The sequence below is a fragment of the Brassica oleracea genome, chromosome C3 (assembly GCF_000695525.1).
Source record: "Brassica oleracea var. oleracea cultivar TO1000 chromosome C3, BOL, whole genome shotgun sequence".
Classification (NCBI taxonomy): domain Eukaryota; kingdom Viridiplantae; phylum Streptophyta; class Magnoliopsida; order Brassicales; family Brassicaceae; genus Brassica; species Brassica oleracea.
The window spans coordinates 60,044,388-60,070,501 of record NC_027750.1 but is presented as its reverse complement, the minus strand read 5'-3'; the positions used below and the strand labels follow the sequence as shown (position 1 = coordinate 60,070,501).

At 33.4% G+C, this 26,114-nt stretch overlaps 2 protein-coding genes and 1 pseudogene across 5 annotated transcripts; all 3 read right to left on the bottom strand.

Annotated features, from left to right (window-relative positions):
* Window positions 1-749: 749 nt before the first annotated feature.
* Window positions 750-4,945, bottom strand: LOC106328030 (aspartate--tRNA ligase, chloroplastic/mitochondrial). Of its 3 annotated transcripts, none has more exons than XR_001267544.1 (16): window positions 4,545-4,907; window positions 4,293-4,436; window positions 4,107-4,216; window positions 3,893-4,004; window positions 3,733-3,804; window positions 3,539-3,630; window positions 3,316-3,436; window positions 3,048-3,170; window positions 2,640-2,835; window positions 2,337-2,524; window positions 2,175-2,246; window positions 1,986-2,084; window positions 1,815-1,895; window positions 1,685-1,742; window positions 1,238-1,459; window positions 750-1,058 (listed from the first exon to the last, which is right to left on the bottom strand). XR_001267544.1 is itself a non-coding variant. In XM_013766386.1 (16 exons), exons 1-15 carry the CDS (start codon window positions 4,905-4,907, stop codon window positions 1,290-1,292), a joined length of 2,001 nt encoding a protein of 666 aa, XP_013621840.1. In that variant the 3' UTR covers window positions 751-1,058; window positions 1,258-1,289. The 3 variants fall into 3 exon arrangements, 2 of the variants coding, with proteins under 2 accessions (XP_013621840.1, XP_013621841.1); XM_013766386.1 differs by having other exon boundaries at window positions 751-1,058; window positions 1,258-1,459; XM_013766387.1 differs by lacking the exon at window positions 750-1,058 and having other exon boundaries at window positions 1,117-1,459; window positions 4,545-4,945.
* Window positions 4,946-6,581: 1,636 nt separating this feature from the next.
* Window positions 6,582-9,391, bottom strand: LOC106333305 (inositol-tetrakisphosphate 1-kinase 2-like). Of its 2 annotated transcripts, XM_013771767.1 has the most exons (9): window positions 8,912-9,391; window positions 8,034-8,115; window positions 7,900-7,932; window positions 7,672-7,792; window positions 7,494-7,586; window positions 7,298-7,417; window positions 6,980-7,212; window positions 6,811-6,895; window positions 6,582-6,725 (listed from the first exon to the last, which is right to left on the bottom strand). In XM_013771767.1, the coding sequence occupies exons 1-9, from the start codon at window positions 9,172-9,174 to the stop codon at window positions 6,634-6,636; spliced, it is 1,122 nt and encodes a 373-aa protein (XP_013627221.1). In that variant the 5' UTR covers window positions 9,175-9,391; the 3' UTR covers window positions 6,582-6,633. The 2 variants fall into 2 exon arrangements, with proteins under 2 accessions (XP_013627221.1, XP_013627222.1); XM_013771768.1 differs by lacking the exon at window positions 7,494-7,586 and having other exon boundaries at window positions 6,592-6,725.
* Window positions 9,392-10,332: 941 nt separating this feature from the next.
* Window positions 10,333-22,406, bottom strand: LOC106331111 (annotated as a pseudogene).
* Window positions 22,407-26,114: the final 3,708 nt, after the last annotated feature.

The window sequence follows — 26,114 nt, the reverse complement described above, 5'->3', positions numbered from 1 at the left end:
TAGTTTTTGATAAATTCTGTAATTTTTTAGTTAAAAAATACTACATTTTTTTAACGACTTAAAAATACTACATAAGCTCTCAAAATCGTGTTTACATATTAATTTTTAATTTTACAAAATTTATCCAAAATGACGTCATTTTGGTTAATTAACGGATAACTAACATTTTTGATTGTCAATATATATATATAAACACGATTTTGAAAGTTTACATAGTATTTTCAAATTTTAAATTTATCAAAATTTATCAAAAACAACATCTTTTGCCTCTGATCTAAAGGCAAACAAACACAAAATTCTAAATTTTTACAATATAGTGCAATTTTTAGTAATACTATAAAGTAAATATTTAAATTAATAATAATTGGTTTATATTTATAAAATAATGATTTTAAAGTTAAATTAAAACATAAATGATTATATTTTTTTTAAAAAAACTGAAACATTAAAAATTTGATAATATTTATTTGATTAAACTAAAAATTAAATATTAGGTACTGTTTACAAATTTATACAAGAAATTTACTTTGATCTAGTAGTTAATCTAATCTTACTTGTCCACCAATATGAGAGTTTGAACCTTCCGAAAATTAATTTTTAATTTTACAGAATTTATCCAAAATGACGTTATTTGATAAATTAACGGATGACTAATATTTTTTTCGTCAGTATATATATAAACACGATTTTTAGAGTTTATGTAGTATTTTTAAATTTTACATTCTACAGAATTTATCAAAAACGACGTCACATTTGACGATTAATATATATATATATATAAGCACAATTTTGAGAATTTATGTAGTATTTTGGAGTTTTTTCTGTAATTCGGTATGGAATACGCACCACTTCAAATTTCAGGAGAAAATAGGCACAACTGGTAAAATTCAGATTGAAATATGCACTTTTCCCTTAAAACTTGACCCTCTTCTATCTGGGCCTTACCAATGTCCTTTGCACTCTCTCCTTCCTCCAAAGTTTGCCCTCTTTGTTCCCTTATTATATAAACTCTCTCTCTAGATTTATCGAAGCTCAGTCTGTTTTCCCTCTCTCTCCACCTGTAGGAAGACATGAATATCAGCAACTCAAAAAAATTATTGTGGGTAATTTTTTATCTTTCATGTTCAAGTGGGAACTCTCCAAATATCGTTCCAAAAAGTAATATCCATACAAATTTCTGTAAAATCAATAACCAATGGTGTTAAGGATATATAGAAGATGTGGACAAGAGCTTTGCCTCCGATATACTATTATTACCACATCTCTACTTGATCATCTTCTCAGAGCTATTATTTGGTGCGGATGGAGAGATCTTGGAGCTGCTTTGGATCGACTTCAGAGGGAGTTCTGGTTAAGGCACATTGCGCTGTGGTTGTCTTTGGGAAAGCTATTACATCCCTTATGGAACTCGCACCTCCCAGCATCATCACTATCCTATCCAATCCATAAGCAATTCCACCTGAAATAATATATCAAATACTAATGCTTCATCAACCATGCTTGAATAATCTTCTTCAGCAACATCATCATCAGAAGAGTGCCATCAAGTTATTGAACAAAGTGTCAGACAAATTTAATCCCATTTTTCCTTAAAGATCCAAGGCAGAAAGTTGTCGACGGGTTGATTATGGTGTACGTTAAATATCCCGACACATGAAAGGACACGCTGTGTAAATTTACATACCATGAGGAGGAGCACCCATGTCAAGAGCCTCCAGAAGATAGCCAAACTCCGCTTCAGCCTGTTTGCAGGAAAAAAAAAAAACATGAGACAAGGCTTACATGTAGATGTCAATTTAGAAAATGAGTCTCACTTCTTCAGCTGAGATGCCAATGATCTCCAAAACCTTTTCTTGGACATCCCGCTTATATATCCTTAAACTTCCTCCGCCAATCTATTATAAATTAAGACAGCGTATCAAAAAAATCTCCCAAACCATTGTTCCATAAAAAAGTAAAGTAAATGGCCAAGCTGTTTTATTTACCTCGACCCCATTGTAGACCATGTCATAAGCGAGAGCTCTTGCAGAAGGTAAGTCATCCATATCTTCAGGCCTAGGAGCTGTGAATGGATGATGTAATGCCTGAAGAGAAAAGGTATTTCATATAAGCAAACAACATATTTGGCCATTAATCTCATCTCATGGAAGAAATCAGATTATGAACTGACAGACCTCAAGCCTCTGCTCTGGTTCATTCCACTCGAACATTGGGAAGTCTGTTACCCACAGAATGGAGTGCTTGGACTATATAATAAACATTGATAAGGCATTAATCTGATAAACTATCATTAAGAGGAAAAAAAGAAGAAGTCACTGGCTAATTAAAGAACTTACATGGTCAATTAAATCCATATCATGGGCGACAAAGAGTCTTAACCTGTCTAGGGTTTTATTAACAGAAGTAACAGGACCCACTCCAAATAAAATAAGATCACCAGGCTTTGCTCGACATTGTCTCACAATGTTTGCTTTACCCTCTGGGTCTAAACTAGACACTAATGCTGCAATTCCCTCGACCTCGCCTGCATAAGAAGATTAGCTCTAATCAGAGCTGAATGTACAAAGTATAGTTATATATGACTATCACTATACAAGAATGACAGGGAGAAACAACTAGGTATGATTATATGTATTTACCATTATCCAAGACCTTCAAGAAAGGCAGACCCTTTGCTCCAGATTTGATTGCTTCATTATAAACATCTCCTTTTTTGAGAGCTGAGTTTGAATATTTTTTAGCACCCAAAGGCACACATAACACTTTAATGATTCCACCGCTTTCAAGGGTCTCCGTGAAAACCCTGAAGGACGATCCTGTGAAAGCATTTGACACCTGCAATTTCAGGAACTTGGAGTTTAAACATTAAAATAGACTTCAATGCTTCTGTACAAAATATGGAAAATAGCTCTCTGACGCACTACCTAAGTCAAGCTAAAAACCAGTATAAGCAATTATGTCCTTGCAGGAAACAAAAGCAGGCAGAGATATTTATGTACTTCTTTGTAACAGTTAGCTAAATAACCATGATGCAAAGATAATATTACGTCTTTCAACTCAAGATCAAATCTTGTATCTGGTCTATCTGAACCATGTCGATCCATTGCATCAGCATACGTCAGTCTTGGGAATGGATCAGGTAGCTGTATACCTTTGATCTCTGCAAAGACCTGTACAAGAAGTTTCAAATAATAATTATAAAAAAGGTGCTGAAGTTCACCAAACTATCATTAAAGTGAAGAGATTCACAAAGAAAACGAGGAACAGAATTACAGGACGTAAAACATCATCAACATAGCTCAATGGAGCCCTAACCTTACGAATAAGATCCTCATTCAGCTTGAGCATGTCCTCCATAGGCATGAACGCCATTTCCATATCAAGCTGAGTGAATTCAGGTTGCCTATCAGCTCTTAGATCTTCATCTCTAAAACATCTGACAAGTACCAAAGAAAAATCATTTGCATGATGAGCCACGTATGCTAGGGAGTCTTATTCTAGACCATGCTTTAGAGCCAAAGATCATATACATACATACCTTGCTATCTGGTAATACTTGTCAAACCCAGAGACCATTAACATCTGTTTGAAGAGCTGAGGACTTTGTGGCAAAGCATAAAATGTTCCTGACTTCGAAAGAGACATTTGATATAATCAGATCTATAAACTATGATGAAAGCTTCTTCATTCTCTAAAGGCAATAAATGAAAGATGAAAAGAAGTAAAATGCACCTGAATTCTTGAGGCAACCAAATAATCTCTAGCGCCTTCTGGAGTTGATCTAGAGAGTATTGGAGTTTCAATCTAACACAAACAACAAACCAAGATGAAATAAAACTAGGTAAGACCAAAAGAACTATGCAGACTCTCTTTCGAATGGAGAAGGAAGTACCTCAATAAACCCATGCATGTCTTCTAGATACCTCCTGATCAGCTTCACCACATTATGGCGAAGGACAATATTATTCGTCATCTGCTGACGGCGTAGATCAAGACATCGAAACCTACCAACAAACAAACAAAATCCAAAAGCATCATTTAAGCACTTGGAGCTTCAAAAAAAAAAGAAAAAAAAGACCAACCATGAAAGATAGCTAATATATCACCTTAAGCGAATATCTTCTTTAATCGAATCTTTTGTCTCGTCCGAAGTAGTAACGAGGAAGGGAAGCTTTGACCTCACAGGATTCAATATTTCAACATGCTCTGCAACTACCTAATGCAACAACCTACTAACTTTCAGAAAGACCAAAACATATATAAACATGAATGAGAGAAGAGAAAGCATATACCTCAATGACTCCAGTTTTCATTTTCTTGTTGATGGACTCATTTGGTCTAGCACGAACAGTACCTTCCACTGAAACAACGTACTCAAGCCTCATGTCATTGATCAACCCGTGCGCCTCAGGGAACTCATCCGGAAGCGTCCTAACCTAATAATTATAAAACTTTGAATCGAACACAACTTAAGTGCATTGGTAAGAAGAAACTTTCTAATCTCTATTGATACAAAGTGGAAGACTTTAGTTGAGATAGAAGACCTGGACAATGCCTGTGTGATCTCTAAGGTTAAGGAAAGTGAGACCTCCGTGGACTCGGTGGAGGGCGACCCACCCGCAAAGGTGGACTCTTTTTCCAACGTCTTCGACTGATAACTCACCGCAAAGCTCCGTGCGAGAAACCCACCTGAGAACCGACGGAGGAAGAGGAGGAGGAGGCGGTTTCACTACGGAGTCGATGGAGGTGGCTGCGGCGGTGGAATTGGAGAAGGTTCTTCGGGTTCGGGGAAGTGGGTTTCTCAGTTTGGGTAAGAGGAAGAGAGAGGCGGCGTTGGCGGTGGCGGTGGCTGAGAGGAAAGGGGAAGGTCGGAGAGGGAGAGGGAGAGTTCGGAGGAGGAGAGACATTGTTGGGAGGAGAAGAGTAGCGAAGAGATGAAAAGGTTTCAAGGATTGCGTTTTAGAAACAAAGAGTTGACGAAATCAAATTTGATTAAACCTGTTGGTTTGGTTTGGTTTGGTTTGGTTTATGTAACTAACCGAAATTCTGTTGGCCATACTGATTTAGCCTCATATCATATGTCCGTGGCGATCATGGATCTGGACCGCGGACCCGGCCCGTAAATGACTATCGCGGTACGGTATTGGGACGAGGTTTTTTATGTCCGCAAATTTGCGGGCCTCGCGGGACGGATTTTTGCGGGGCTGGATCTTTTATGGGATGGGCCGAAACGGATCATGTGGGATTACATGGACCCGCATTGTTTTTCTTCATTTCTTATTTTACCTCAAAAAATGAGAAAAAAAGTGAGAAGAAAGCGATTCTTGTGACTTTTCCCCTAGAAAACATAAAGAGTTTCGGTGATGATGCATGATTCGAGCTCCGATGATGATGATTCGAGCTCCGGCGATGATGACTCCAGCTCCAGCGATGATGATTCGAGCTCTGGTGGTGTTTTGATTTGATTTTCTCTTTTTATTACACACAACTATGAATTGCTTTATTACAATGTGATATTTCTTAAATTAAATTTGGTTGCAATGGTGTTGTTTAGGAGAAAAGTAAGTTGTATATTACGTCACTTGTATAATTTGGCAAAGTGATTCACGATTTTTTTTGCAATCCAAATAATTAAAAAGAGAGATAGTTTGATGAAGACATACAACACTTGATCCAAATTATTACAAAGACAACAACTCAATCAGATTCAAACTCAACAAAAGCTTATGCTGATAGCAAAAGAAGGCTTTTAACTCAAGAACGCAAGCACAAACGGAGCTTTGTGGCATTGATTTTGATAATGCTTTAGTGAAGCTTAATGAGCTCTCTTCAACTCTCTTACACAACTCTGCTACTTGAACATTCATGAAAAAAACTGTAGTAGGCGGTTTGATAAGGAGACGTCCCGCGGAACGGCCCGCGAAGGCTTATATATTCTGCAGTACGGGTTTGGAACATCATTTTGAAAACCATAGCCCGCTGTAACCCGCTCGACGACTAACCCGCCGCGGTACGGGACGGAACGGGATGGGTAAACTTGCTTAACATCCGTATATGTCCCATCCATTCAAGTATGAATCCATGTTTGGTTAATAATACTTTGAATTCAACTAAATTTATCTATGCCAAATATCTATTCTGGATCTGAACTCATTCGATTCCAGTCAATAATATTTCGATCATATTAAAATAAACATAAAACTAAACATTTGAAATATTTATTTACGTTTTCACTATTTATTTGGGTACTAATTTCGATTTTTAGATCAAGTTTTCCGAATTTTTCGAGTATCTTTTGGATTCGTTTCGAGTTTGTATCTTTTGCAGATTCAATCTTTAAGTTTCCTTGCTAGTGTTTGGTTCGGATTTTGGGTTCAATCACAATTGCTAAGGAGTAAGGCCTAATATTGAGGATGATTTTTTGTGGTAAAATGAATCCTATAGCAACTTCTCTAAAGCGTTTTGAGTTATTGGAAAAAAACTCAGAATCGCTAATCAAAACTTGTCATCTGATAAAGCTTCCAAAAGGGATGAGAGCTAATTCTGTACAAATCCATCATTAGTTTAGTCATTATACTTTTCTCACTGCTCCTTGCATGAGTTTAAAACACTCCTTAGAAGTACAGAGGTTCTTCATTTACAATGTCTCTTCTTCTGTTTGGCTTGCGCCATATCGTGGAAGAAATCTACAAATACTTGCTCATAATCTGGCATCTTTGCATAACCTGTAAATGTAATTTCAAAGCTATAAGTTCATCTATCTGACAAAATCATATTCACACTGCGTACAGAAAAGCTTCAAATACAAACCAGGAAAATAATTGATGTCAATAACATAAAACACGTTCTTGCTCCCATGTTCCCTGATCATGTCTATGTTGAAAAGCCGAAGTCCCTATTCAAAACAAAGCATAAATAACTTAAAACAAAACAGACTTGATTGGCAAAAAAATGTGAAGAAGCAGCAAAGTTTATATACCAATAAGATTCGTAGCTCTTTCGCAAGGGCCTCTAGGAAAGGCTTTGGAGGTAGCTCAGCAACACTAGGGTCCAAGTCAGCGTTATCGACTGAAGCAGCAGCAGATGAAACCCTTGGGAACTGGAAGACGCCATCAACTTTGGCTTTTTCACAATTACTAATATTCGGTAGAGAGAATCGTCTCACAACTTTTATAGTATCACCCACCACAAAAACCTTGAACATAACTCCACCTTGAGACACCAAAAAGTGATTTAAGATGCATACTATAGTTTGAGACAATTGCAAACTAAAGTGTAACGTAAAACACAATAGTACCATGATTAACAAACTCTTGCAGGACTAAAGGTGGATCAAGTTCTGCAAGCGAGCGCCTGTCATAAGCTAAGAACAACTGATGTGACTTTGCAGTTCCATCGATCCAGAGTGGCTTTGCAACTGGAACAAAGTTACAAGAATCAAGTTTGGACCAAGTTTATTGCAAATAATATATATTTGTTGAAATTTTTTCTACGTAATGGAAATTTAAGACCAGCTTCTATGGCTCTATCAGCACTAGATGCTGAATCTTTCAAGACAACCATTTGCTTTGGAACAAAAATGCTGCCTACAAAGATTTACCAAAATCACTTATAGAGAAATTTACAAAAGTGGTTGATCTTAATGTATAAATAACAAATGTGAATTATTACCACTGCAATCAGACAGGTTCAAATCTGCCAAACCCTGAAGCATCGATTGTCGATTATGTATACGTTGTATTGCACCTGGAGGATCAAGCACAGTCACTTCCTGGTGTTTTTTCTGGTAATCCTACAAACATTGAGAGGCTAACATGAGAATGTCAAACAAGCTATTGTGTTTGCCACACTAGTCTCATTACATGGAAAATACTCTCAAACCAAAAGGCAGCCACTAACCTCAATAACATCTTGCCACTCTTTTCCTAGCAACTGCAAATGCAGAATCATATATATAAATCATAAGATTTTTAGCAGAAATACATATTTAAAAAGGTTCAGTTGAAAGCATTCTTATAATTCTCACAACAAACCTTATGCAAAACGATATCAAATGGCCCTTGTTCAGAAAGTGGACGGTTCAAATCAATGGGGACAAAGCAAATGCCTTTTCTCCTAAAATAGAGACACACAAAAGTAGTACTGTTAACACTTGTTCAAAAACTCTGCTGTAAAAAGAAAAAAGCCTGAAAGCTATGGGGTGATTAGAAAGAAGCAAAAGTACTAGACCAGACGTCAAACCGGACTCACTAAAAAGATTTCTCCCTGAACTATAAAATCCTTGTTTGAGAGATTCTGTAACATGATATTTTTAAGTAGAACCAGTCATTGTTTTAACTAAAACACCCATGTGGGATGTGGTTTTGAACTATAGAATCCTTGTTTGAGATAATTTTAAGTAAGAGTTGGTCATTGTTCTAACTAAAACAACCCATGTGGGTGAAGAAGAGGTTTCCAAGCCATAGAAAAGGCATAATATCAAGTATATTTTTTTAAAGGAGGGTAAAGTCAAACTCCAACAGAGACTAATCCAAAAGGATAAAAAGAAGGAATATTCCCATAGAAACAAGGTTCCTGATACCACAAGTATACTAGTGCAAGTCTAAGCAAGTTAAAGACAAAAACATGGCACATGACAAGACAATTGCTAGTGGCTATGCCGCTATGGTCCTCCACAATAGAATCATGCAAACAAACAATAGCTATACCAAAACAGGAGTAAGGAAACAAGAGCCAAATCTAGTGAAAATGTCAAAGTCCTAACTATCCTTTTAAAAGTAGAAAACACATTGTCGGTTCTGTTTTATACGCCAATCAAACGAACAGTCGTCTCAGGACAAGAAACACACATCGAAGATTGTAACACAATTTTGAAAACTATGTATGTAACATTTTTGTTATGTTTGGTTACCTAGCCAGGACTTCAAGCTTGGGCTGCAAGAAACTCTTTTTCTTCTTGGGAGTCAGAGCATACCCCACAACGAGTTTCTGCGTCTGCTCGAACGGGTGTTGTTGAATCTGAAACGGCACCGTTTCGTTCACCTGTTCCCCTTCTCCATCACCTCCTTGTGGCACCATGTTCTCGCCTTCCATTCTTATACCACCGCATGAAAACCCTAAATCACGCCTCAATCTGGCGGTTTCGAGTTCTCCGGAAGCGAGAGTCCCAAACATTAATATAGAGAGAGAGATGGGTAAGAAGAAAGGGAGATACTTTATAGATCCCTTTAAGATTCTATCTCCGCTTACACACGCAAGTGGTGGAATTGTCACTGCCCTACAGTCTCTAACGCTGCCATAAACGTAGAAGAGAGAGCTAGAGAGATATGAGTACGACACTACACGTATAGGGTTAAAAGTTAGAAACGAGAGATACTGTATCAGAGAAGAATTTTGATGGAGAGATTGGACTCGAAATCATCCCCTATATATTAATCTTATACCATTACAACATGTTTTCCTTGCAAATGTTATCACTAGCATAATTCTTAAAATACTTAAAAAAATAAATAAGTTGGTTCGTATAAATATATATATATTCTATTTTTTATTAAACTAACTATCAAATCGATTATTAGTGTACAAAATAATATTCTCAATTCTTTCCTTAAATAAAAGTTACGGAATAGACTAATATGATTAACATATATATATGACAATTAATGATTATGAATAATACATATTTGATAACAATTTTTGTATATCTCTTTTTTTTTGTTTAATTTTATACTATTAAAAGAAAATAAACAATCATATTAAGTATATAATAAAAAATTTGATTTTTTTCTTATATGTTATATTTTGAATTTTTTAAAATGACTATATATTACTAAAAATAGTAAAAGTCTCACACTGAAAATTTTGTGATTAATGGTTTAACTTTTTTTCTGTTCAAGCAAGATACAAATGATCATAAATCGTATGAATATGAAGTCTCATTAATATATTTTCATATTATATATATATATATATTAATATCATTTAAATTAAATTATATATTATTTAAAATATATATAAATATGTTAATTTCAAAATTTGCATTGAAAAATTATTAAGATCTTAATTTTTTAATTTTGAAATTTGTATTGATAAATCTCACATAAAAAGTTTTTTGATTAACAGTTCAAATTTTTGTTACAACAAATATACAAATATTAATAAAATTTATGAGTAGGAAGTGCCAATAATAAATATTTATATTAAAATACTATATATATATATATATGTCAATATCACTAAAGATTAATTATATACCATATAAAGTAAATAAAATGATTATTTTTCTTTATTTACCAAAAACATGATTGTAAATAAACAAAAGGGTATTTGTTTTGATTTATGTGTGTACTCTAATGTATATATTTTTATGTATACAAATTATTTTTTAAATAGATGGTTTCTAATATATTGTTTGATCCTGACAATCCCAGAAATAAATTTCTTCAAATCGAAGTTATTTTTAATATTGGAAGCACTATATATATATTATTTCATTCATATTAAATATTTTATCTTGATTTTTATTCCTATAAAGCTTAATGAAATATCATGACAAGATTTCAATCACCTCATTTTGAGTTTCTTCGAAGAATGAGAGATTTGATCATTCGTTTATTATTTGTTTCTCCCTAATACCTTATCTAGCAATCATAATTGTAAGAATGAGATATTTGAACTATTTATTATAAGTTTTCTTGGTTTATAATTTATTAAATCAAATAGTTTTTACTTTATACAAGCTTACATATACTAGAATGGTAAAATATTTTTTTATCGGTATACTCTTAAGTAAGTAAATCTCAAAAACGTAGGTTAATAAAATAACTAATTTGTTTTCTTGTTTTAGAATTATATGATTTTTAGATTGAACATGTGAATATATACTAGACATATATTTATATTTCGAGTCTGAACTTATATTTTATTACAGCTTGATATATTAGATTTGAACACTAACCTGTGAATAGAGTTTGCCGGTGATTTTCTTCAAAAAATTTGATTCCAAGATATGTATCTTGAGTGAAAATAATATATACAAATGTCTATCTTTTTAAATTGAAACTTATGTAATTTACCGAATTCAAAGAAGAAGTTAAGAAAAGAAACCAAACTCATATTAGTGAAACCGAAACGAAAACAAAAGCACAATTTTATAGATGTAGCAAATGAAATCATTTACGGAGAGTCAATAATAAATAAATCGAAAGCACCAAACCTAATCTTCTTTCGTCATTTTACAATCGATGTTGGATATCTGGTTTTTGTGATTTGTGTCAGCCGCAAAACTTAATTTCCTTTTGTGCATATGAAATCTTAAAAATAATTAAAATGAGTTGTAATATGTTAACTCTTCATAAACGATGATACACTTAAAAGATCAATGTTTGTATTCATCATTTTAAATCGATAAAAATTGTAATGTTGCAAAATATTAAAACTATTTAATAAACAAACATTACTATAAAAACCCACCGTTATCATTTAGTATATTTATACGAGAATATTAGATTGAAAGAGTCGCACACAAAACAACATAAGTGAAGTTGACATGGTTGTTGAATTTTTTTGTGATTACTAATATCAACTTTTCTAAACGTTACGTAATACACTGTGGCTAACAGTCTCTCCAAAATCACAACACTTCTCCCACGTGTGGTCTTTTTTTTTTTTCTAACCTTTTCAATATTTGTCAATGAATTCCACGTAGTTTCAACATCAATCCATATTGTATATATATTATATGTTTGAAAACTATATGTCCATACTGTCTTTTTTTTTTTTGTCAACTTATGTTATAACCAAGCGTTTGTGGTTGAGTGGCGCGAGGCGAGTTCGTTGGTCCTAAGGGCCGCGGGTTCGATCCTCCCCTTCAGATATGCCCAAATGTCTGGCCAGGCAACTGGGAATCTAATTCCCATAGTAACAAATGGGCTGCCTCGCGCCGAGGGGTTAGTCTCCTGGGGGTTGAGATCCCTCCAATAACATATAAATATATTTTAAAGAACATATATAACAAAAAAAAACACTATGTACAATATTAAAAATTTCTGTACACAAAAAAAAACACCATGTACAATATATGTTGTAAAAAATATATTTATATGTTATTGGAAAAAATATTTTTCGGGTCCGTACTTTTAAGATATAGTTTACTATGTTTTAAAAATATATGGTCAATTTAAATTAACTGAGATTAGATTTATTTTAATATTAATTATAATTTTAAACAAAAAGCCCTGATTTTGTTTATCTCATTAAACTCAACATAGATGTTTTTATTCTCCTCTTTAAATGGAAAGAAGTCTGAACTTTGTCTCATAAATGGGTCAACCGGAAGTTCAACATAAAACCACGCAACATATATGTTTTATGGGCATTATTTTGTTTCTTATATTTTACACTTTATGACCCATTAAGTTTTCAAAAAATATATTTGTTGTTACAGAAATGGCCCATTAGCTAAAAATGTATTAGATTGATCGAAAGTAAATTAAGCCCACACCTTTTTTTTCCGGGAAGGAAACCACTTTTAACGTTTTCTTGAAAAATCAACAACTTTTTTTCTTTGCTTCTCCGTCGGTGGTTCTCAGTTCGACAAAATAATCTCCTCTATAATCATCAACATAAATTCTTTAAAAGAATATCAAATCCAGAAAAAACACCGTTCAGTCAATCACCAAACTCAATCGATAACTGAGTTCTCGCTAAGTTTTTATAATTTTCTGATTGTAAACGATCCGGGTTAACGATCAGGGTTTCGTTATCTAAATATCTGGTTCTTACTCATATTGATAGATATCTTAGATCTAGCTCTAGATCGATCATCATTATTATCTTCTTACTCAGTTTTTGTTTCTGTTAATTTGTCTTGCTCGCGGTAAGCTGACAGAGGAACTTGGTATTTTATTAGGTAATTGGCAAGGATTGTTTAAACGATGGATCTTTAAAAAGACAAAAGCAGAGTAGAAGACAAACTTGACAGAGATTTAAAAAAGTTAAGTCTGACCTGAGATATAATCATATTACATATGTTCACATCAACACAGTTTTTATTTATTCTCTTGTTGATCTTTTGCTATGTTTTCGTTTCTATTATTTCCTTGTTCTTATTTTTTTTGTCATTTCATCTCATATATTGATAGGTCATTGATAAGGGTTGTATGCCATAGAAACTGGGAAATACAACATTGGAACAATTCACAAAACAAACTACAGAAACAAAGATTAGTACTATATTAAATTTTTATTTTATTCGAGAAATCGTGAACTGAACTTGTAGAATCATCCTAGGATTATCGGATTTAGGATTGTACAATTACTTAGATGATAAACAATATAAACTGACTTGTTTGTAGATGAACGTACTTGATCTTGCATATCTGTTTTTGGGTTGCTGATTAACTGTTCTATGTTTTGTTGAATTTTATTAGATACATGGTTAGTTTAATTTTAGATGGCAAACTGTTGTTTCTTTTGTATCAAAACATGATGATCAATACATGTTTGGTTTGATTTCATACCTCTATTTGTAAGATAGAATAAAATATAATAGATTGAGTCTCCCTAACCGATAGAACAAAGAATTTATTTAGTACAAAATCGGAAATGACTTTGAAAACTTGAAAGCAAATGTAGTACAACAAAAAACACAACCAAAACACCAATTTCAGTCTGCAAAGTACTAAAACACAAAACAAATTCGCAGCAAGACACTCACATCAGTCATCTATGGTTTCCAGATTAGTAAAAACCTCTTTGAAAACAACATTAGTAGTTTTCTTTTGCGGCTTCCCTTCTTTATCCACAATCAAGATTTTCAAACCTTTCTTCGAAGTAACCCTTGAAATAGCAACATATAGCTGGCCGTGAGAAAAAACTGGTCTAGGAAGGAATAATCCCACTTCAGACAATGATTGTCCTTGACTCTTGTTGATGGTTATTGCAAAAGCCACAGCTAAAGGCAATTGTCTTCTGCGCATCTTGAAAGGAAGTCTTTTATCTGTAGGCTCGATCAACAATCTAGGAATATAAACGTCTTTACCAACCTTGTCACCAGTTAAGATTCTAGCTTCCACCATGAAATCCATAAGTTGTGTAATTTCCAATCTTGTTCCATTCATTAAACCTTCATTAGGATTAATGTTCCTAAGCAACATAACAGGACAACCAACCTTCAATCTTAGACTATGATTTGGTAGCCCAGAAACTTTAATACTGTTTAGAAAGTCGGAACTGAGGGCTTCATTACTGACCGAGGCAGTATCAGATGGATCTATACTGTCAGATGAGATATAAATCATTTCTTCACCTGATGGGAAATAACCAAATTTTATAAAAGAGTCAGTGTCAATAAAAATAACGAAAATATATATAGTAAAAAAACACTTAATTACCTTCGAGTTTAGATAACATATGATCATTAATCATATTAACATCCTCATTAGTTGGACATAAGATTGCTCTCTCTTTGAAAAACTTAGGATTTTTCATCCCTCTCAATGAACCAGTGTCTCCATAAATGGCCAGACTTATAGTCTCAATAGGATCGTTAGGGTCCATAATTAGAAACTCTTCTGGAATTTCAATTAATGCCTCCCCATCATTAGGCTCTGATACTTTCCCATCACCAACAGCCAAAATCCACTCAGAAAATTCTTTCAGATCTTTTGCCTCATCATCTGTGAGATTGTTTGAACACAGTCTCATGTTCTTAGTAAGCTTCAGAACCTTGCAATGTTCCCAGAGATATGATGAGTTCATGGAAGCCAGAACAATCTCAGCCCTACAACCTCCTGTAATAACATGAAGTACTTGTCAAAAATCACCTCCAAACACAATTACTTTTCTACCAAAAGGCTTTTTATCTGGATTGTCCATTAGATCATTTAAACTTCTGTCTAAGGATTCAAAGCAATGCCGGCTCATCATTGGTGCTTCATCCCAGATAATTAGAGACGCTTCCTTTATCAAATTAGCTTTATCTGATCCGTGAGTCAGTGAACATGTAGTGAATTCATCTGGATTGATGGGTATGCTAAAACGGGAATGAGCAGTTCTGCCACCTGGTAACAACATGGAAGCAATTCCGGATGATGCAGTATTAAGAACTATATCTCCCTTGCCCCTCAAAGCAGCTGATAGAAGTTTCCAAAGAAAGGTTTTTCCTGTGCCACCAAACCCGTAAACAAAGAACATTCCATTTCTATCTTCAACAACAGCACTAATGATCTCATCATAGATTTTTCTTTGCTCATCAGTCATCTTTGAAAAATCTATATCATGAGTGGCTTGCAAGTCTTCCATATCATAACTTAGCTCATCCAATATCAAGACATTTTCAATCGATTTGGCATTGGCAGGAAGCTTTGGCATAGACTCATATAGTGAAAGTGAACTCCCATTTCTTTTCATAAGCTTCTCAATCTCTATTAGAGCATACAACTTCTTGTCATTGTCAGTCAATTTAAGTCCTGCCAATTCACGAAAAGAACTCTCATGTGAAGCTGTAAATTCTAATAAAACAAAAGTCTCACATAATAAATAGCTGATTATTAGAACAATCAACAAACAACAATTTGACAAAAACGTAGATACAATAGGGGAATTTGATAGAAGAAGTTAGTAGTGTACCTGGCCTATTGAAACGATGTCTGCGATTATACTCGATATCTTCAGATAAGAGTTCCCAAGTTTTTTCCCAAACCACCTCTGGTTGAGAAAGACTGTTCGACAGAAGCATTAGAACAAATAGATCACGAACAACTGTTGTAGAACTATCATAGCTACACCTTATCAAATCATCTATGTACTCCTGGTCATCATCCAATATTCCCCGAGCATAACATGTTTCTTTATACCCCTCATAAACCACATCATTATATGTTTTAATATCCTGATAGCTAGTAGGACCTTTGACATAGTTCAACAAAACTCTCAAATAATAAGAGCTTTCCTGCTTCCTTGGGGCATAATTAATTCTTCCAACACTGAAACCTTGTTTCCTTCTATTGAACTTCTTCTGACTCTTCGAATATGTATAATAGTTGGGAATCTGAATATATGTAAGAGTCTGAGCGAAAGCATCAACCTTACACAGCTCAAACCATGCGAAGAACATTGTGTTTTCGATGAGCTTACGACTGACAACGTCCTTAACTTTATCCTTCCCTTTGAAGATAATGGTTTGTTTCCCTGGAAGATGAAATGACAACTTCTCAACCGCAGTAGATCTGTAATGTATTGGAAACTTAAAAATTCTCCATGATCCTTCACAAGTTGAAACATATCTACATTGATCAGAACAATATAAGTTAGAATATAAGATTGAAATAACTACTACATACTGAAAATAAAATATTTATGGATCAGTTAATAAACTACCTTCAATCAAAGAAATCCTTTATTTCATTCTTTTTAATCTCCATAGCTTCTTTCAATATGTTACCACCAGACTCTATGGCAGAGTTTCCTAACGCCGAGTTAGCTGCTACTGAGTTCGCTGCAACTGAGCTCGCTGCGGCCGAGGTCGCTGCAGATGAGTTCCCTGCAGACGAATTTGGTGCTGTTTGATTCGTAACATCTGGCCCTGTTGGTTCAACTACCACAGTTAACGGTCAGCTCCTTTGTTAATGTATTTAAATAAATACTTAATGGAACCAACTTGGTTGCACCACTCTACATTAATGTGTGCTCGGTACCGAAGAGAGTGTTTCTTGTTATAAGGGATGACCCATCTGTTGTCACATTTCAAACAATTCTTCTCAACATAACTGTTAGATTGCTCACGTCTTCTGTAAACAGGAAATCCATCTTTTTCACTCTAGTATTATCAGCAAAGGGTTTAGGAAAAATTTTCGAGCACTGTCCATTTTCCATGCACGGTGAATTCCTTTTAGCAGCTCCACACGGACCATGAATCATCATATCCTTAACAACATCGTAGAGATCTGGATCAAGTGACTTATCAGGAATCTCAGCCGATATGATTTTATCGATGTCTTCTGTTTTTGGAAATTTGGATGAAGGATGCATAAAAAGCAGTATGTGAGCATGTGGCAAACCTCTCTTCTGAAACTCAACAGTATACATAGCTGAAATATATAAAAAAACAGTTGACATTATTGTAAGAAAACGACCAAGTCAGTATAGAAATAATAAGAAATATTTTAAACTACGGTTGAGTCAAAACAAAACTTACATGAAGCTGTCTTCCCCAATATATTCTTCTTTGTCAAATCATGCATCAAAGAATCGAGTTTCATCTTAAACATCCGACATATAACATCTGGTCTGTCATCTGAATTCAGGCCTCTCTTTTTCAGAAATCTCATAAGTTTTGGCCATTTTGGATTGCATGTAAAGGTGATGAAAAGGTATGGAAAAGCAAAATGTCTGCAAATGGCCATAGCATCTAAGTACATATTCTTCATGTATCTTGGACCCCCTGTGAAAGTAGCTGGTAGAACAAATTGCTGACCTTGTTCATTCATGTCCGACTGTCCAGCATTTTCAGACTCCTTGATAGAGTCGTAACTATCTGAACGCAAGCATGTCTGGTTGAGCTGCAAATACCTAAGTCTGTTGGCTTCGATAGTCGTATATGCATCAACTATGAATTGTTGAAATAACCTTCTCGAATATAGAAGAACATGCGATTCATTTTCTCGCTCTTGCATCCGGAAAGCAAAAAACTGTCTCATACTGATAGTATCTTTTTTTAGTTTCTTCGACGCTTCTGTGACACCTTTTTTAATGCCAATCCTGAATCCATCCTCACCATACACAAATAGCAGAGGATACTGTAGTGCTAAATAGGAAATATGAATCTCATCGATCCTCGTAAGTCTACCAGACTTATGCTGTAGAATAATATCCCGCTTATCCATTCCTAAATTAAAATCTCCAGGAATCAATGCAGCAACCTCAGATGCAGTTGGCATATTATATGTCCGACCATCTCTGTCACTTCTACTTATGATTCGCATATGGAAAGTTTCTTCCGGATTCATTCGAAATCTATCTCTAGCTGATCGAAACTGCTTAACATATGGATTAACAGCATTCAACATCATCATTATAGGCTGAATAATTTCTTTCTTCAACCCATCTATCATACTCTCTGTCTGAGCATTTTTCCCATTTCTGAAAAACAGTAAAGTAGATATAATAAGGTTACGTAACACGTTATCAGTAATGTTTAAGCACTTATATGAAAAATTAAATTACTTACCTCAAAGCATTAGATCTGTTTTGAAGTTCATTCTCTGTGTCAACAATGTAAAGCTGTCCAAACTTGGCATAATTTCCTTCAGGTGGGGTTAAACTTCCCATCAGATGATAATTCTCACCATGAAGCACCAACATTTGTGGTCCTCGTCCCTTTCTAACAGACTTATCTACTTTACCACCAAGTGAAGTAAATGAAAAAACCATATTATATGATCTGGTATTCTTTTGGAAATGTTTACTCAGCTTATCATTTCCTGTAAGAAGCTTCATTAGAACATCAGGGGATTTCATTAATAATGGCAACTGGACCTGACCTTGCATGCAACACAATGTAAATATAGTTTTTTTTCTAGATTTGGTCTTATTTATGCGCTCCTCAAACCACATGATAGCCCCACAATGAACACAGGTGTAAGTTAGGTCACCTTCATCAACATAATCTGCTTTATAAGAATGTTTATAGGTTAGAAAAACATTGTCTACATAGAAACCATCTCTTGACAAATTTTAGCTTACCATATTCAGATGATGACACTGCTTTCACTTTTGGCTTCTGTGGTTTTTTCACCTCAGAGAAGTTTTTTTTTAAATAAAGCTGCTAGAAAGCTAACTCTCTCTGTTTGATCTTCTTTCAGTGGTTCTTGTACAATAGACTGTTCGTCATCTGAAATTTCAGTATCCGAACTTTCCTGACTACTACACTCGACTTCTAGATCATCACACTCATCTATGGATCGCAGTAAATCTGTAAAACATGCAATAGATAAAAGTATCCAACGTATGAATTTAGTTAGGGACAAAACAACACAAAGTTCAAATCATTCTCTGGATGAAAAACGGTTTACCTTCATTCTCTGGATCATCTATAGAACAATCATGTTCTATATAAGATGTGTTTGAAATTCCTGAATCAAATGTAGTATGACTGGTGGATGTCACAGGTATTTTTGTATTTGGTGTGTTTTCTCTTTGAAATGTGACATGACCTGAACATGATCCTCTTATTATACCTGAGATGGGAGCATTATATTAGTATATTATATAATGAACAAAAAATTAATCAGCTACCATTGTAGTCTATTTTATTATCAGTAAATTAGGATATATAACAGACCTTGATCTCTTCGACTCTTTTTTGTGTCATTAGGGTTCTCATTATTTTTTTTTGTCAAAACAAACTACACCAAATAAGATTAGAGATATTAGCTGAATGTGAAGGAACCTGGTATATAAACAATGGTCAATAGAGAATATAAAACACCTCGTTTGTTTGTAGGATTTGACACTGAAACTTGCGTTTTAAACCTTGATGAAACGTTATTATTGGTAATATCACTCATTAATCTTCGAAAAACTGTACTCAAAGGGACATCTTTTTTTTGAGAATGATCTATTCTCTGTTTTGAAATAGATTGGGAACGCAGCCGATGACCATCATCCTCAAAGCGAGGTTGATGCTTTCTTTTCATCCTGTTCATAGAAGGGCTATGTTAGCAGAAACTCTTCATATTAAAGACAGCATATAAAAAATACACGGTTTGTTCTCAGTTACATGCACTGGAACTGAGGAGTAGTATAATCACCTTTAAAACAAAGTTGCTAGGTTTAAAATTGTTCAATGAATTCTCAGAGTCATTTTGTTGCTAATAAGAATATAATGACGTCTTTGTTTATACATTGAAACTTTCTAATTTGTAGTATAGGCGGGATTATGAAAATAATTGAAAAGAGAATTAAATAAGTTAAGATTCTTTACATATGAAATATAGTATAAAATCTCTTTAGATCACATGAATATCTAAATGTAGATTAGTTGTAGGTTATATCTTCACGGATACGTTTAATATCTTTACTTGTTCAAAGTAATAATTGTAATTGATTATAACATATATTCGTTTGAGTTACTTTTTTGAGTACTACAACTTATTTCTTTATATAATTATATGAAGTATTCTAACAACTTAATTTTGTTTAGGATGCAAATATGGATTTATCAAACAATTTACATTAACTGATTTACTAAAGGGAGTTCAACAAAGCTTATTAAAGTAAGTATATTTGTTTTTAAATTTCTGTATGCTCATATATTTAGTTAAGTGCGTTTTGTGAAAACTTATTTAAAGATTTATAAGTTTAAACATGTATTCATTTTCCTGATAGTCAGTTTGATAGGTTAGATTCACAAAACACATCTAGTCTTAATTAAAAATCTTCTTTATTGATAAAAACCAAACAATACGACATATGGAAATAAACCAGATAATAGAAAATTTAAAAAAACATAGTTTCTGAAAATAAAACGATTATTAAAAGCAAAAAAAAAACCACGCAGCATCTCAGTTTTTTCCACTTCTACTTCTTTTCCTGCTTCATTATCTTTGAGCATTGTTTCTTAGAGGTAGAAGAAAGATCATCAATCTCACATTCTTCCTTTCGTTTTGATAGTGGGGTTGACGACAAACATGTGTTCTCTTCACTTTCCATGCTGATCAAAGAGACCTTGAAAATAATAGAATAAACTTTTAATGAATACACATATAAACATGAATAATAAAATATCTAATTAGGAAGAATAATGATAATTTGAGTAGACCTGTCCTGAGGAACGGTCAGATAAAGCTCTGTTAGTCAATGTATCATCAGTATTCTCATCATCCGAGTGAGTTATGATCTCATCAGCAGACCATGTTTTCCCAATGTTAAATATATCAGCTCCATAGTCAACATTGTCTTTGCTCACATAGACACCAAATTTGAAAGTTTTTCCAATAAGCTCATTAATAGCATCAGACAAGTCTTCAGGATCTTCAACCTAAATAAAAACAAACACCTGCTATATTAAAAATGACTATATGTATGTAATATACAACAATTAAATGGAAAATTTTACATACCTCTTCCAGAGAACCATCTAAGAGCACTTCAGCACTCACTCCCAAAATTGGTTCAGCAATAGTATCAAGCAGCATCACCTTAGTTTCACCAGTGTCATCCTTTATAAGTAGATGGAGTTTGAACCTTGAAAAATTTAAAATTGGTAAGTTATATGAGTCAGATACATATATCTATACAATTAAGATCAAAAAGCATACGGAGGTGCAACATTGGTTACAGACTGATGGCATGAATCACAATACCATAGATGTTTCACAGGAACCCCATCCCTTTTGGTAATATCGGTAACCTTTTTGAAGTGGCACTTAACACAACCAAAATAAAACCAAGCCCAGCCTGTGTCAATTGCATAAATTGTACCCTTAAGAATGCAGTTTTCAGTCTACAAAAATAACATTAGTTTTAGAATATAGGTAGATTGTAACAGTATATACCTTAGATATACTAAAAACTTACATCAGTCGCCATAATGATATCCAGAATTGATCTCTCAGGATAAATAGACCATTTATCAGGTTGGCGTTTGCTTCCTTTATGTTTTGCAAGCTCATGACTACCAGTTGTGAGAGCAAGCTCGTTCTTAGGCAACCTGAATAATTAACCATACGGTTAGAGAGATCATGTATATTTAATGAGTAGATATAAAATAGTTGGTATGTGATTAGAATTAAACGTACACTTGTAGATAGTCTTGGACATCAAATCCGGGTGGATTTATTTCGATAGTGGAAGAATCAAAAGCATTTGTAATCTGAACTTGTCCTGCAACAAAGCATAAAAATCTATTAAGTCAATCAAAAGCATAATAAAGTAAACAAATTTCTTAATCGTTTAGTCAAATTCTTACCCTTGTAAACATTGATTTTAGCAAATCTCAGTAAACAGAGAAAATTCTTATTGACTTGAGCAACTTTGTATGCATATAGCATATGTTCAGCAAACCGGCCCCAAAGACAACATGCTATTTGGTGATCCCTGAAATATACATTAGAAGATTAAAACATTAAAAAACACGATTTGATTACATATGAAAAGTATATTTGCAAAAGGTAATCTATAACTTACTCTGTATCTGTCAAAGTAAACTCAAGCTTCTTTGTTTCTTTACCTTGCACAGGCACAACCTGGATATCTCCGATATCAATTGGTTGACCAATAACATCTACAAACATATTATTAAAAAATAAGAAGATTATTAATCAGAAACCGTAGCATATTTGTGAACAAGAAAACTCTAAAAATGTACCAATCAAAAAATTAGAATCAAGACTTCCGTTCATGATTTCTGTGAAAGATGTTAATGACAGAAAATTATCCTCATCTTTGAGGGTGGAATTGGTGACGTTGGAGTTGCTGAGGATCGACATTTTGTACTTATGACTCGTCGGTCGGTACTTTCCGGCAGCTGCGGTTAGTGAGAAATTCTCAATGAACCTCCATTGTCCAAGCTGAAGTTTCTTAACACAAGCAAAGAAGAGTCTCTCGCAGGTACAATGAATCTTAACTCCCTACATTGACATTTGATATAAGGATCAGTTTAGACGCCCATTTTAAACATGTACAGAAATTAACTAATAGATAAACTTACTGTTTTATCTGCGAGAATGAACTGAAGAGAATCTCCACCAGAATAAGATGAATGTTGTGTCCATGAATGCAGGACTTTAACTTCGACCTTCCAAGATGTTTTGTATGGTTTGACATCATTGAGCAAAGTGATAGTCGGGTCTGAGGTAATCATAGCCATATGAGTGTATGTTTTTTTTTTGCGGATGTAGGAGGTATTAGTTGATCGTCCTAGTATTTATAGTGATGTGCTAAACCTTTAGGTTTAATGATAGCGTGCTGAAGATTTGATTCGATTTCCATATAGTTAAATTCGATAGGATATTCTGATTACCATATTCTGTTGGAGTTGTTATATGAATTTAAGATCTAAATGATTATGAACGTAGATGGATAGTCGAGTAAAAACATAGTAGAAAAATAAGGGAGGAAATCTTGTTAGGCAAAAAGAAATATCTACTTTCAATTTTGCAAAATAGCGTTAAAGATATACTATATTAAGTTGTTATTGATTATTAATAACTTGGTGTGCACGTCAAGACAGTTTAGATTTGATGAAAATAGTATATACGAATTTAAAATAAAATAAAATGCATGTAATTTTGAACTTTTTATGTATTTCGAAAAAGCAACTTTGCGAAACTTATATTTTTAAGTTTGGCATACATGAAATTATGTGATTGAAGTTTATATATAATTGAAGTTTATTTAACACATATTGTGTTCATAATGGCAGCTATCTCTAAGCGTAATTCGTTTGTTATACTTATAATAGAGTACATAGTTGGTTTAGTCTAATTGTATATAACACTTGTTCACGATTTAAATTAAATCCTATGGTTATATTGGTTTACATTTAATAGAGTAGATGTTGGGTTAATAGATGTCGTCAGTTTAATAGGAGATAAAAGCGTGTGATATATCTAATAATAATAATGTAATTAACTTGTTATGGTCCATAAATTAAGTAGCTTCCTAACAAACTTCAAACAGGCCAAAACTTAAATGATAACTTTTATGGTAGATAAATTTAGGACTCTATTTTAATAGAGTAGATTGTGAAATTCAAAAACATTAATTGTATTTCTTAGAATCTTATTGGTTTAAAAATATAGAAAATATAAAATTACAAAAAACTATGCATTTATAGCTAAGTTTTAATATGCTTTATTAAAGTGTGAAAATTCTAAAACATAAATCTCTTAGAAACGAAGAGAGTATTATTTATTGTTATATTAATGATGATTTATGAGTTATTACCCGGTTCTAAAAATTTACCAAAAATATAAATTAACATTAAATATAAATGTTCATGTCATAATTAGCTTCAAACCATATGTCATCATTGTTAATATATCATGCCATCATTGATAGTATGTAATTCCATCATTTTTCTTTCAAAATCAATGTGATGATGAAATATGACAAATTACTTCTCATTTAGGGATATGCTCTCATAAATTTTCCATTTTTAAGAATTGATTTCAACTTTAGAAGAGAAATAATTGGTCAAGAAAATAAATTAAATTTTGATTTAACAAATGTGAGTTAGAATGATTAATATCCAATAATGAAATGGCATATTGGCATATCATTAAATAAATTACACCAAAATTGTTTTTTGAGCAATGTTCTTTTGTTATGAAGCTAGACTTTACATAGGTGATACAGAAATGCATTTAGGTTAGATACACATACTTGAGCTGTTGTTTTTCATAAATGTTTCTTGTTATGAATCTAAACTTTACATAGGTGATAAAGTAATGTCCGTGTTGATGATCTGAATAAACGCAAAGAGTAGAGGATATTAAAACTGTCAGCCGTCTAGACAATTGGAACAAGAGACAATGGAGTTGATAACAAGTAGTTAAAATGAAAATGACCTTGACGTTGTCACCAATACGAGCATTCTTGTCAATGATAGCTCTTTTAATGTGAGAGTCTCGGCCAATGCCAATTGGGATGCTGCCTTTTGCAGCCAGGAGTGTCCTATCCGCATCAGTCTGAAGCCAAAAGATCAAAATAACAAAACGAATTTTTACATATATTTGATTAGTGAAATAATTAGCGACTCGGAATAACTTTAGAGGAGGAGAATGCAAAGTTTGAAGATTCTCGATTGTCAACGATCAAGTGGAATGTTGTTAAAAGAGATATTATATTAGACCTCTTAAATTCCTTATCTCATACCGTTCATGTGAAGTTACTCTCTTCGGCTCCACCAGCAACAAGTTTTCTTGTGCATGGTACGGTGGTCTCGGCTCTAAGATCACGTGCAAGTCAGAACTTATTGAACCAAGAACTTCACTACTTGAGGAAAGTTATTTTTTTTAACTAAATAAAGTCATAGTTACAGCCACCATTCAATAGGGATTCGGTCAACATACATTCATTATAGATTTTTAGGTTAGGATGTGATTCTAGCGTCTGCAAACACAGTGCCGATCCATCCTTGTGAGAGGCCCTACTCAAAATTAAAAGTCGTGCCTAGTTAGCTGTGTGAGTAAAAACAAGTTTTGCTCTATTTTATGTAATGGTTCTAAATATGAGTGAATTTGTTGTATATTTATAAGAAAGCAAAAAAATAAAGAATATAACTATGGAAAAGTGGCAACCATCCGATGGGACAATTGGGCACAATTTGACATTATTCTCCTTGCAGTGTGTGTGAATATGATGTATTAAACATAAGTAACATATTATACTGTACTATATTTTAAATAAATAGTATGGAAACCAATCCATATGAGAGAGAGAGGGTACACTATTTCTATAAATAGAATAGTTTACTATAATCATACGAACGACATACACTGTCTATACATACATGCTTGTAAATCTTCATTAATTCAAAGCATATATTCAACACCATAGCAAAATAATATATATTATAAAACATGGAATTGCAAGACCCAAATATACATAGCTTACTATACTCAACATATAAATCAATGTACTATTCTATTTCAATAAGATTCGGTTATAGTATAGTACAACTTTCGTTTGACAGCTTTGAAAAAAAAGAATATTTGAATCTATGATACATAAAAAAAATTATAATAAGGAAATGTACATAACAACTTGATGGCTAAAATACACTATATATTTTTTTGTATTATTTGCCATTTCACCCCTGCATATGCGTGTGTAAGTGTTGTCTCTTAGTTTTTTATTTTTATTTTATTTTAATATACTTCTCCTTTTAATTTTAAATACTTTCAGTTTCTGATATATTAACAAATTAGGTGACCTCAGTTTTCTTGTTTGGGAATATGATAAGTTCTTCGTCATTCTAATCAAACCATGATGAATCGCGATGTAAGAAGCTGTATTTGGATACATAAAGTAGTGAAAAATCCCCTCAAAATTGAATAAATCTCATAGGAGTTAGGATGAAGAAGCTATCCACTTTCAAATCAGGTGAT

Coding starts and splice junctions, on each gene's coding strand:
- LOC106328030 (XM_013766387.1), bottom strand. CDS start 4,907: ATGTCTCTCCTCCTCCGAACTCTCCCTCTCCCTCTCCGACCTTCCCCT. Junction 3,805..3,892: donor ACATGCATGGGTTTATTGAG/GTACTTCCTTCT, acceptor TGTTTGTGTTAG/ATTGAAACTCCAATACTCTC. Junction 2,525..2,639: donor CTTGAAGGTCTTGGATAATG/GTAAATACATAT, acceptor CTTCTTATGCAG/GCGAGGTCGAGGGAATTGCA.
- LOC106333305 (XM_013771767.1), bottom strand. CDS start 9,174: ATGTTTGGGACTCTCGCTTCCGGAGAACTCGAAACCGCCAGATTGAGG. Junction 8,116..8,911: donor AAGCTTGAAGTCCTGGCTAG/GTAACCAAACAT, acceptor TCTCTATTTTAG/GAGAAAAGGCATTTGCTTTG. Junction 6,726..6,810: donor TGACATCAATTATTTTCCTG/GTTTGTATTTGA, acceptor TTACATTTACAG/GTTATGCAAAGATGCCAGAT.